The sequence below is a fragment of the Tarenaya hassleriana genome, unplaced genomic scaffold (genome assembly GCF_000463585.1).
Source record: "Tarenaya hassleriana unplaced genomic scaffold, ASM46358v1 Cleome33, whole genome shotgun sequence".
In the NCBI taxonomy this organism is placed as follows: Eukaryota; Viridiplantae; Streptophyta; class Magnoliopsida; order Brassicales; family Cleomaceae; genus Tarenaya; species Tarenaya hassleriana.
Genome location: NW_010966459.1, coordinates 324,241 through 336,199, shown reverse-complemented (window position 1 = coordinate 336,199; position 11,959 = coordinate 324,241). Strand labels below are relative to the sequence as shown.

At 44.2% G+C, this 11,959-nt stretch overlaps 3 protein-coding genes across 3 annotated transcripts; all 3 read left to right on the top strand.

Moving 5' to 3' along the window:
• The first annotated feature begins 2,801 nt into the window (after positions 1-2,801).
• On the top strand, positions 2,802-5,458 carry LOC104821277 (scarecrow-like protein 4). The gene is made up of 2 exons (XM_019203437.1): positions 2,802-3,421; positions 3,779-5,458. The coding sequence occupies exons 1-2, from the start codon at positions 3,040-3,042 to the stop codon at positions 5,227-5,229; spliced, it is 1,833 nt and encodes a 610-aa protein (XP_019058982.1). The 5' UTR covers positions 2,802-3,039; the 3' UTR covers positions 5,230-5,458.
• A 1,065-nt stretch (positions 5,459-6,523) lies between these two features.
• LOC104821276 lies at positions 6,524-7,447 on the top strand. Its single transcript, XM_010552087.2, has 3 exons — positions 6,524-6,768; positions 6,869-6,993; positions 7,169-7,447. The coding sequence occupies exons 1-3, from the start codon at positions 6,584-6,586 to the stop codon at positions 7,240-7,242; spliced, it is 384 nt and encodes a 127-aa protein (XP_010550389.1). The 5' UTR covers positions 6,524-6,583; the 3' UTR covers positions 7,243-7,447.
• A 1,232-nt stretch (positions 7,448-8,679) lies between these two features.
• Positions 8,680-11,047, top strand: LOC104821275 (wall-associated receptor kinase-like 21). Its single transcript, XM_010552086.1, has 3 exons — positions 8,680-9,310; positions 9,590-9,637; positions 9,786-11,047. The coding sequence occupies exons 1-3, from the start codon at positions 8,680-8,682 to the stop codon at positions 10,856-10,858; spliced, it is 1,752 nt and encodes a 583-aa protein (XP_010550388.1). The 3' UTR covers positions 10,859-11,047.
• The last annotated feature ends 912 nt before the right edge of the window (positions 11,048-11,959 follow it).

Below are 11,959 nucleotides of genomic sequence, written 5' to 3'. Positions count from 1 at the left end.
CCCCGGGGTTTTTTTTTTTTTTTTTTTTTTTGCAATGGAGGGTACATAAGCGTGTGTGTGTGTATAAAGAGTACAAAAAATGTTTATATAGCGAGAGGGGGGGAGGTGAAAGGGACGGGAGTGGGAGGAGTATCGATTAGTCAAATGCACGGTGTCCCCCACACCACTCGTAATCCATACGCATATATCTAGCGTTTGAGTATAGGGGTGCAAAACGGGCTCGCAGGGGCCATCCCACCTCATCCGACCCGTTTCTAATTCAAGACATGGGATTTAATATGGTTGAGCAGACAATTGAATTAGGAAGCCGACAAAGACAAGGAAAAAATATGATATAATTTTATTAGTCGTCTGCGTGCTGATGTCAAATTCTACATAAAACCACACCAAAAAAAAAAAAAAAAATTAGAACAGCAGTCGATGTCACTGACGAGACAAAATGAGTGGCTCCGAGACAGATATAATATGCCCACTCAACTAAATTTTTTACAAAAACAACGTATGACGACCCCCGTGGCATGTGGCCTATCCGAAAACCCATTTTGGCTCTCGAGAGAATGTTACACACACGAAAAAAAAAACATTATTGAAAAATGACAAAGATAAACAGATTTAAAGGCGAAGAAGAGATGTCCTGATTTATGAGTTCAATAAAGTCGATTTTACCAAAGTTGTTTTCTCTATTTACCCAATTTTTTTTTTATCTAAAGCAATCATTTCATTCTTATTTTGACCAAAGTTTTAAAGTAAATTTGGACCAAATAATTCGTGTAGTTGTGGGAAATCACTCTTAAGTTCCATCGAGTTTAAGCCATACTACAAAAAAAAAATTTATAAATTTATGGTACATCTATATTTAACTACTCTATTCCGAATTTGCACTATAAAAATCATTTCAAAATCCTATATTCGTTTTCAGAGAAAAAAAAAACATAATTAATTAAATAGGTCGAAAGTCAATGAATTTTCTGGTTATAAAAAAAATTATAATATAATATGTAGGAGCGTTTTTTGTGTGTGTGGAAGACAAGACATCAAACGATGAGAAGGGAGACTCAGTGGAGATGGGAACCACAGAGAGTGTCCTTTTGACGTGGAGACAGCCAGCCATGAAACCCACATGACACACACACACGTTACCTCCCTCTCCCTTCTCGTAACTTATATAGAGATCCTATAAAATGAAAAATAATTACTCTATCACAAGAGATAGAAAAAATATTTTCACAATTTTTTTTTTGGTTTAATATTTTTACAAATTTGTTGGCCAACTCTGAATTGAAAAATACTTGACGACAACGACCTATCTATTATAAAGAGGACAAACGGAAACCATACAAAGTCTAATAGCTTGTTTGTAATCATACACATCGAAATCTCTTCCACCCGCACTTGTAAAAGAACTCAACAATTGTTCCATTTTTTTTCTTTTTATATTTTCATCAGAAAAGCCTCCGGTCAACTCTCGTGGGCCCCACCATCTCCAGTATTGGGCCCCACGTGGGCCGCTTGTTGGCCCATTAGCCGCCCACAACAACAATGCATGTCGTATTTCAATCGAGTAATTGACAATACACTGAAACGTATACGAAAGGAAGCGTGAACCGTCAGCTTTCATATAAAACAGGTCTTTTATTGTTCTGCTCGTCATGTTGTATTCCGTATATTATTCTGTTATTGAATACATTGATAAAATATTCACACACACAAAAAAAAAAAATCTCCGCCAAAAAATATCCAAATTTTTTCACATGATTATAACATATGAAATTTCAATGTAGACATATTAGGTAGCGAAATGTCTTGCAATGATATAAAAAACACCAAAATCGGTAAAAGGATGAAAAAAATTTACATCATCAAAGTGTGTTTTTGTCATTGACTTCAAAATACAAAATAACATCCAACATTGAGTAACTCAACCGATAAAAAATGAAATAAAATCTTCACTTAGAGAATAATATTCATATAATTTTTTTCGATTTTACGAGAGACATGGGAAATATAAAAAAAAAATACAAAGCAAACTTTAAAATTTTTAACGTTTTGCCTTCTTCACTCTCTTTTTTCGTTCTCCTTTAAAAAATATTAGATTTTAAAAGTTTCCAGCGACATGCAGGTGACAAGTTGCAGAAGACAGTGTCGACGTGTCAACTGTAGAGATGGATCTCTTCCGACGAGATCGAACCACGCATGATGACGTCATCCTTAGACTGAGAGACATGTGGGTCCCATCGACTGGTCCCCCGAGCAGAGCGGGCGTTTATGCGCTAATTGACGCTGCCTGCCTTGTGATAACGCGTCGATAATCCCGATATCTTTTCGTTTTCATGCATATTATGTGTGTATATATAGATATTAATTTATTCATGAATTTGCCACTTCTAAGATAAGAAATTTCACAATTTTTAAAGCTGTTTAAAGAAAAAAAAATGTTTCCAAAACTATTCATAAAGGACTTTAAATAAGTTATTATAAATAGAATAACCACAGGAAAAACTATTGATATTGAATAAAAATATAAAACATCATATTTTTTTTTCATTTTAGGTCATGGTTGAGGTATGTGAAAAGGAAAAAAAAAGGGATTGACAGATCAGGGTGATGATAGATTATTTTTTAATAATTTACAAAAAAAAAGTATAGCAAATATAGGTAATGATCTAATTTCAACAGTCTCATTAGTATTACCGTTGTAAAGAGGTAATTAAAAAGAAAAGAAATTGTTAAAAAAAAGGAATAAAGAGGGCCCGCACTCAAATCAGACGGTCACCTTTTTTAATCAACGTTCTTCCACTCTCTAGGGCTCACCTTTCCTATATCTCTCTCCCCCCCCCTCGAGCTTCCAAGTAAAATCCAAGCCCCATAGCTTGTGATTCCGCCGCTCTTCTTCCCCACTAACCTGTACTCTCTCTCTCTCTCTCTCTCTCTCTCTGCATCTGATTGTTTATCAGGAGAAATTTCTCTTACTCTCCCTGGGTTCCTCTTGCATCGGGAGTCGGCGGAGTCGCTTCGTCGCCGGAGAGATCTGGCCGGAGAATGGCGTACATGTGCGCTGACAGCGGCAATCTAATGGCCATAGCCCAACAAGTCATCAAGCAGAAGCAGCAACAAGAACAGCAACAGCAGCAGCAGCAGGACCACCAGATTTTCGGCATCAATCCTTTGTCCATCAACCCTTGGCCCAACACCACCCACCAATCCCTCGGATTCGGGCTTCCGGGCCCGGGTTTCCCCGATGCGTTTCACGTCTCCGCCGCCGGAGACTCCGGTGACCCCTTCCCCCAGCTCGACCATCACCATCCCGTCAGTGCCGGCGGTGGGTTTAGGTTCTCGGATTTTGGCGGCGGAACCGGTTGCGAGTTTGACTCGGACGAGTGGATGGAGAGTTTGATTGGCGGTGGGGACTCGGCCGCAGACGGTCCTAATCTGCAGCCTGGCTGCCCTACCTGGCCGAGCAATCCCGAATTCGCCATCTACCGGCCTGAATGTGTCATGATGACGTCACCGGATTTCCCCCTGACGTGTCCTTTTCTTCATGACTCGTCTCCCCTGCACCTTCCCGTACCGGATCTCATATCCCTATTCACTTCTTATTTCCTTACCCCTCACTTTCCCCATAATTACTCAATACCATTCTGCAGAATGCCCCACCACCCAAACGATGCGGCTTCAAAAGCCCAGAAATCTCACGACGCGATACACGTGTCATGTCCGCAAGACACGTAAAATTTAAGAAGAACACGTAAGTTCATTGGCGGTGGGGACTCGGCCGCAGACGGTCCTAATCTGCAGCCTGGCTGCCATACCTGGCCGAGCAATCCCGAATTCGCAATCTACGGCCCTGACCCCTTCGTGGCATGTCCTACTCGACTGAGTGCCGCCTGTTCTCAGCCGTCTGATCTCAACCGAGTCATCTTCTCAGATAAGAACGACCCGGCGAGTCCGCTTCACCAGCCGCCGGTTTCTACCAGCATGTGGGCTACTTCTCCGCCATTAGCGCACCCGCTGCCCCCTCCGCCGCAGCAGATAACCCAGACGGCGGTGGCGAAGGACCTCGAAAAAAATGACTCCTTCGGCGCAGATTCGCCGTACTTCGACCTCGAGGTGCCACTCCTGAAAACTCTCCACGATTGTGCCCGGGCAGCAGATTCAGAACCGGATCGTGCCGCCGAAGCGCTTGTCCAAATCCGGGAGTCGGTGTCGGAGCTTGGAGACCCGACGGAGCGAGTTGGGTTTTACTTCTCGGAGGCTCTCCGCGGCAGATTATCTCAGGAATCTGCGGCGACGGCGAGGGAATCTCCGGCGTCACTTGAGGACTTCATCCACTCTTATAACACCTTAAATGACGCTTGCCCGTACTTGAAATTCGCTCACTTGACGGCGAACCAGGCGATTCTCGAAGCTACGGACCAGGCCAGCAAGATTCACATCGTCGATTTCGGGATTGTTCAAGGCATTCAGTGGTCAGCCCTTCTCCAAGCTCTGGCGACCCGGGCTTCTGGAAAACCCGCTCGTATCCGGATCTCGGGTATACCCGCTCCATCTCTGGGCGAGTCTCCCGGCCCCTCTCTTGTCGCCACCGGAAATCGCCTCCGTGATTTCGCTCGACTACTGGATCTGAATTTTGAGTTCGACCCGATTCTGACTCCCATCCACTTGCTTAACGGGTCGAGTTTCCGGGTCGACCAGGACGAAGCTCTGACCGTGAACTTCATGCTTCAGCTGTACAATCTGCTCGACGAGACGCCATCGGCCGTCGAAACGGCGCTCCGGCTGGCGAAGTCGCTGGGCCCGAGAATCGTGACCCTGGGTGAGTACGAGGTGAGCTTAAATCGGGTCGGGTTCTCGAACCGGGTCAAGAACGCACTCCGGTTTTACTCGGCCGTGTTCGAATCGCTGGAACCAAATCTAAGTCGAGACTCGCAGGACCGGCTTAGGATAGAGAGAGTGTTACTGGGTCGAAGAATCTCGAGCTTGATCGGACCCGAGAACCCGGGGACCCGGACCGGGAGAGAGAGGATGGAGGACAAAGAACAATGGCGGATTTTGATGGAAAAATCGGGCTTCGAATCGGTGGCTCTGAGCAATTACGCGGTGAGTCAAGCGAAGATCCTTCTATGGAACTACAATTACAGCACATTGTACTCTCTGATTGAATCCGAACCCGGTTTCATCTCCTTGGCCTGGAACGATGTGCCTCTGCTCACCGTTTCCTCCTGGCGCTAATGGGTTGCCCGACAACGACCCGGTTTTCCCACCCGGTTGAATTTTTGTTTCTGGTGTGGTGCCAAAAAAACCCCCAATTCCCAAATTGTTAATACGACCCGATGGTTGATCCGTCTGTCCAGTCTTGTGTTTAGTTAGAGACTTAACTTTCAGGTCTAGATTTGTAATTTTCGGCCAAGCGGTTGTAGCTGTTCGTTAATTATTCTTCAACCAGTGTTCATATAATGGATGACGTACGTGTATTTTTTTTTTTGATACATTGGAGAATCCTGTGACTATCTACCCTTACAAACGGAGACGAACTGGCCACCACATACGCCTAACAGTCCCCATGGACCTTAGTTCGCCGGATCTGGCCACCAGGCGCGCCTAACGCTCGGGCCGTAGTTGGACTTAGGCGCCTGCAGGTCAACCCCAAACCTACGCACACGAACCTGCGAGACACACGTGGGAAATCAGCCCGTTATGACAGGCTGGCAGGCGAGCAGGTCAGATGGAAGAAGGAACCGCGGGAGGAATCGATCCCTCACCTCAAGGTCCCCTGACTTCTGCCACTTGACGTACGTGTATTTTGATATGAAATATTTCAATTTCACCACAAACAAACGAGTGGCAAATATACCAATGTTTTTAATAGTATATGAAAAATGCGTGATTTGACAATAGTGAGAGGGGAGGGAGTGGGATATGTGGGAGATGAGATGAGATGTATGTATTTATGTATACGCATATGTCTGATGTATATGTGCTATGTATGTATGTATACGCATATACATGTGGGTACATGAGATGAGATGATGGGGTAAACTATATGAATAACAGCAGAAGCCATTATGAACATTGACTGTATCTGATAGTTACGCATCGTGCGACAGCAAGACGACTGCCACCACCATTCACCCTCTCTGTGTCAGTGCTCTCTTTGAATGTGTCATGATGACGTCACCGGATTTCCCCCTGACGTGTCCTTTTCTTCATGACTCGTCTCCCCTGCACCTTCCCGTACCGGATCTCATATCCCTATTCACTTCTTATTTCCTTACCCCTCACTTTCCCCATAATTACTCAATACCATTCTGCAGAATGCCCCACCACCCAAACGATGCGGCTTCAAAAGCCCAGAAATCTCACGACGCGATACACGTGTCATGTCCGCAAGACACGTAAAATTTAAGAAGAACACGTAAGTTCTCGCACTATCTATGCTCGGCACGTATTTGACAGCTGCCACGTGTCATCCACTGGCGAGACCTCGGATAAGTTGCCGGAAGACCAGGATCACTCGGACGTGATTAACTCCTAAACAGTAAACACTAGCATTTAAAGACCGAGAATAAGACTGGAAAATCCGACAATGATCAACGCGTTTAAGACCGTCCGATCTCAGCCGTCGTCCGCCGCCGTCTTTGCTTCGCCTATTCCGTCTCGCTTCGGCCGGAAAGCCACCGCCGTGAGATTCGCCGCCACTACCGCAACAAACCAGCAGCACGCAGACAAGCGCAAAATGGAAAAAACCGAGAACCCGAACGAGAAAACCGGGTTCGATTCCACTATTTTTTTTAACTGATGTGAAAGCCGGTTTAGAGTGAGACGGATATGGTAATTATGATACTGAGAAATTGGATAAATATGGGTTCAGGGATGTGATGTCGCATTCGTTTGGAGAAGGGTACGCGACGAGGTCCGAGGAAGAAGGGTTTGGAGGAATCTATGGAGGGAATCAGTCCATCCAGAAGGATAAGGAAATCCACGAGAATCACCCTGGTAAAACCGTTGAGACTGTCCAATGTTAATTCTCCATACATATATATATATGAGCTATTTCGTGTTTATATATCCATCGTTCCACACGGGTAGTTAAAGATCATTATTAATATATCACATACAATAAGGAGGGCTGAATTATGTCATCTCGTGTGCATGTGTCTGCCATGGAAAGCTTACGACAAAACACAGGGGAGCGAAGTTTCTGAGAAAGAGAAGGCACGGAACCAGAAACATGCCAGCAACTGAACTCGCTTCATGACTTTATCCATTATACAGATTTAAGTTGGGGTTTTTTTTTCTCTTCATTATGAGGTTATGTAATAAAAATCAAATCTTGCGAAGGCATCGAGTAACTCTGTTCGTTTGTTGGAAATCAGTCGGGCATTCGTCGATGTTTACATTGCACTCGGTTGGTAATTTGTTCTATGCAACTTTGAATATTTTATATTGATCCATGGGCTCCGACTGTGAGATAAAATCTTATCATGGGCTCGGTTAACTGATAAAAGTGGGCCGGCATTTTATAAAAGCTTGTATTTTCAGCCCGTGGAAATACGAAATTAGAGTTCAATGTTTTTTTGGGGCGGTAATGTTAAATTATATTATGTTTTTTATGATATCAGGGTGCACTTGAATTGAGTTATCCAAACTCCAGGAGAAAAAGGCACACGAAGACCGTGGAGAAATTTCTTCTTTTTTTTTTGGCTAGCCACAGATTATATTTGAAATATTCGGTTTTAGATATTCGGCATGCAGATATTTACAAATGATCATATTCTATGTTAAAAAAATAAATAAAGGTGCACCAATGGGAAATGGGAAAACACAACATCCGGCTAACATTAGCTTCTATAAATGGTTAAACGATTAGAAGAAGTCCACTATTGTTTTTTGTTTTTTGTTTTTAAATAATGTTTGGCAACAAATCTTCCCGGGATCGCTCTTCAGGGCCAGGTCAGGTGGTAGGGAACAGGGGGCAACATCCTGAGGTGGGGGTTCGACTCCTCGCCGTCTCACTTCCTTTGACATGTTCGTCTGCCAGCCTGTCATAATGGGCTGATTTACCTTCCATGTGTGTGTCGCAGGCTCGTGTGCATGGGCTTGAGGTTTGACCCGCAGGCGCCTAAGCCCAACTACGGTCCGAGCGTTTGGTGCGCCTGGTGGCCAGGTCTGGTGGGGAACTGTTAGGCGCGAGTTGACCGGATCGTCTCCGTTTGTAAGGGTAGGTAGTCACGGGGTTCCGAATGTATCAAAAAAAAAATCGTCGCTAGAGAACGCTTAAGCACCTATTGACTTTTCTTACCCATAATTAACGGGAATATGAAATGACAATATTGCCCCTTATCTGTTTCTCATTCGGGCGTCAAGTCTTCTCCGGCGGAAGTCAACCCCCGAGAAAACGAAACCTTGTAGCTGTCTGTCAACATTAGGATTTCAAGCTTGCAACGAAAAACCAATAATGCCCCCACGTGTTTCCGAGTATTTACAGTTGATGCCATCGAAGTAATCATATGCTCCATGAGGTAGAGAGAGAACCCGATCTCTCTTTCCCGTCACTTTCTCATCCACTTTCCCGTTTCAGTAGCGATATGTTTTCTCAGCAGCCAAACAGTCCATTCCTAGCTCTCTCTTTGATCGTCCTCTTTGCCGGCGCTCCCGCCACCACTAGTGGCTTTGTTTGCGATGCGCTACCCGTTCGGCAACTCCACCGACTCATCACCGATCCGATTCAATTGCTCCGCTAATGGAATCGCCAAAATCGGCCAGTTCCATGTGGAGGAGGTGACGGAGACCAGCATCACCGTCGGAATTCGGCCCAAGTGCAACCGCACGATCGGGAAAATCGAACGGCTCTTCGGAGAGAACTACGCTCCTTCGAGGAATCAGAACATAATCCTCCTTCAGGAATGCGAAAAGCCGTTCGATAGCTGTATCATAAGGCGCAAATTCATAGAGAATCGCCTGAATCTGAACAGATGCAAATCCGCAAACAACGTGAGCTGTTTCTCGTCGTCGGAAGGGGGAGTTATTATGGCGGACGTGATGAGCTTCGACGATATCGTTAACAGGAGCCAGTGTAAGTTTTGGTTCTCCTCGATTACCTCCGAATCGAGCGATGGTTACTCGGAGGTCTCGCTCGAGTTCGAGCGAGTCAAGCTGAGCTGGTGGCTGAAAGGCGGTTGCGGCAACACGACTTGCTCGGAAAACACCAAATGTACAGTGGTTAAGCTCTCAGACGGCGCAGTAGGTCACAGGTGCTCATGTCTCGATGGATTTCACGGCGACGATCTCGGCGGCGGCCGTTGTCGAGGAGGTTCGTCGACTTGGTCCAATTTCAACTGCTTTGCTTGCTTGAATTAAATTGGGTCATTCACCCTCTCACCAATCACAATTTGACACGTGTCTAACAACCAACCAACCAAGGCTCATTTACGCTTTCTCCGGTCCACTGCCACAGGAGAGCAATTGAATTATCTGCTATGAATATTTTAAAAAATATTTAAAATGGGTTTTTTTCTTATTAATTATGATTATACGTATTAATCCTCGCATGATTGTCGGGTAAATGACATTAAAGTTTCGAAATTTTCAGCTTCGAATGGCCTTGGTGGATCCGTCAGAGTGATTGTCCTTGGTGCTGGTAAGTAGTATTAATTTACTTGCCCTTGGAAACACATGGTTTATGGTTTACCATTAGACATTAATCCATCTATTTTTAATCTAAGTATAGATCAAATCCCACAGACGCTGATAACGTTTGTTTTCTTTTTATTTATAAACGAGAACAGGGATTGTGTTTGGAGCATTGTTGATGGTGGTGTTGATAGCGATATGTTTCTGCCTGCAAAAGCGTTTTGTCTCATCACGGAGTCTCTCCATCGCCAAACGTCTCTTATGCGAAGTCGCAGGCAATTCCAGCGTTCCCTTCTACACATTCAAAGAAATCGAAAAGGCCACCGACGGATTCTCCGACCAGAACAAGCTCGGAACCGGAGCCTACGGCACTGTCTACGCCGGAAAACTCGCAAACGGCTCCCGGGGCGCCGTTAAACGACTCAGACGGCGAGACACCAAAAGCATCGACCAAGTCGTCAACGAAATCAAACTTCTCTCTTCCGTTAACCACCCGAACCTCGTACGTCTCCTCGGCTGCTGCATCGCCCATGGCGAACCCATTCTTGTCTACGAGTTCATGCCCAACGGGACGCTTTCTCAGCACTTGCAACGCGAAGGAGGAAACGCGCCTCTTCCCTTGCGGCTGCGGCTAGCGATCGCGTCTCAAACCGCTAACGCAATCGCCCATCTACACTCCTCTGTCAACCCTCCAATTTACCACCGCGACATCAAGTCCAGCAACATTCTCCTCGACTACAGCTTCAACTCAAAGATCTCCGATTTCGGTCTCTCCAGACTCGGCATGACCGAGTTCGACGCCTCTCATATCTCCACGGCTCCGCAAGGGACACCTGGTTATCTGGACCCACAATACCATCAAGATTTTCAGCTCTCCGACAAGAGTGACGTCTACAGTTTCGGTGTCGTTCTGGTCGAGATAATCTCGGCCATGAAAGTGATCGACTTCTCTCGGCCGTTCAGTGAAGTGAACCTGGCCGCCCTTGCGGTCGACAGAATAGGGCAAGGCCGAGTGGAAGAGATTGTAGATCCGTATCTCAAAACAGAGACCGACCCGAGAAAGTTTGGGTATGTTCAAAATGCGGCCGAACTTGCTTTCCGGTGCTTGTCCTTCCACCGGGACATGAGGCCTACCATGACGGAAGTCGCAGAAGAACTCCAACGAATTAGGGTTTTGTATACTGAAGCTGAGAATCCGGAAAGCTCAGTTGATGGGGTCAAAAGCTGAACCCCCTTTATGGTTTCATTCACGGTTTCTTGCGGTCCAAGTAAACGATCCCTGAGATATAAACGGAAGGATTGCAGAAGTTTTGTATAGACAAAGTCTAAGCTATGATCTCATTGAACCACCCTTGTAAACTAAACAATTTATTTGTATGTTTTTTTTTTTAACTCGAACGACGAACATTGATAAATATTCCGAATCGTTGACTAATCGTAGCCGCTCAGATCGTGTTCACACTTCACACTGTTTTGGTTGTGGCCTATTGGGCCTCCTTTCGGCCCAAATGATGCTATTTGTTTTTTACTGAAACAATGTTAATACATATTGGGCCTCAACGGATCTCTTACATTTTCTACTCGTGGCCTATTGGGCCTTACGAGAATCCAAAGAGAGTTTTTATAAAATCCGTTAATTTTCATGATAAATAATGGTTCTGAAAATGAAAAGTACAACAACTAATCTGACGCCGCAACGTACGTACGCCTCCGTATAGTATGAGTCCCTGTGGACAGCTTTCGATGCATTAAATAGCTTCTTTTTAAAAAGAAATATTTGTTCTTTCATTCTGAATCATAATAATACCGAGAAAATGACATTTTTCTACACCAACTTTGCAAAATGTGATTTTTTCCTACACGAATTTTTAATTTGACAAAAAACTACACCAAATTATCAAATGTGCCAAATTGATACACGAGCTACCCAATTTAACTGCAATTTTCTACACAATCTGAAAACAGTGTTAAGTGTCCGTTAACCGCTGACGTGGCACGCCACGTGGCGGCTGACGTGACACACCACATAATTTTTTGCCACATCAACATGTCATGTCATATTTTTAAAAAAAATCCGAAAAAATATGAAAAAAAAAATCGATTTTTTTTTTTAAAATTAAAATAAAATAAATAAATAGCAAAAAAATATACATATATATTAATATCTATATACAAATAAAAATATAAATATATATACAAAATAAAAACATACACATATATATACAAACATCTATACAAATATATATATACACATATACATACAAACATATATATGTATATATACATATACATATACATACATACATACATACATACATACAAAATAAAA

What these genes read in the sequence shown, in the direction of transcription:
- LOC104821275 (XM_010552086.1), top strand. Translation starts at nt 8,680, where the DNA reads ATGCGCTACCCGTTCGGCAACTCCACCGACTCATCACCGATCCGATTC. An exon ending in CGGCGGCCGTTGTCGAGGAG is followed by an intron (nt 9,311 to 9,589) that starts GTTCGTCGACTT and finishes CGAAATTTTCAG; the next exon opens with CTTCGAATGGCCTTGGTGGA. An exon ending in AGTGATTGTCCTTGGTGCTG is followed by an intron (nt 9,638 to 9,785) that starts GTAAGTAGTATT and finishes AAACGAGAACAG; the next exon opens with GGATTGTGTTTGGAGCATTG.
- LOC104821276 (XM_010552087.2), top strand. Translation starts at nt 6,584, where the DNA reads ATGATCAACGCGTTTAAGACCGTCCGATCTCAGCCGTCGTCCGCCGCC. An exon ending in AACCCGAACGAGAAAACCGG is followed by an intron (nt 6,769 to 6,868) that starts GTTCGATTCCAC and finishes ATATGGGTTCAG; the next exon opens with GGATGTGATGTCGCATTCGT. An exon ending in AATCCACGAGAATCACCCTG is followed by an intron (nt 6,994 to 7,168) that starts GTAAAACCGTTG and finishes TGCCATGGAAAG; the next exon opens with CTTACGACAAAACACAGGGG.
- LOC104821277 (XM_019203437.1), top strand. Translation starts at nt 3,040, where the DNA reads ATGGCGTACATGTGCGCTGACAGCGGCAATCTAATGGCCATAGCCCAA. An exon ending in TGGGGACTCGGCCGCAGACG is followed by an intron (nt 3,422 to 3,778) that starts GTCCTAATCTGC and finishes ACTCGGCCGCAG; the next exon opens with ACGGTCCTAATCTGCAGCCT.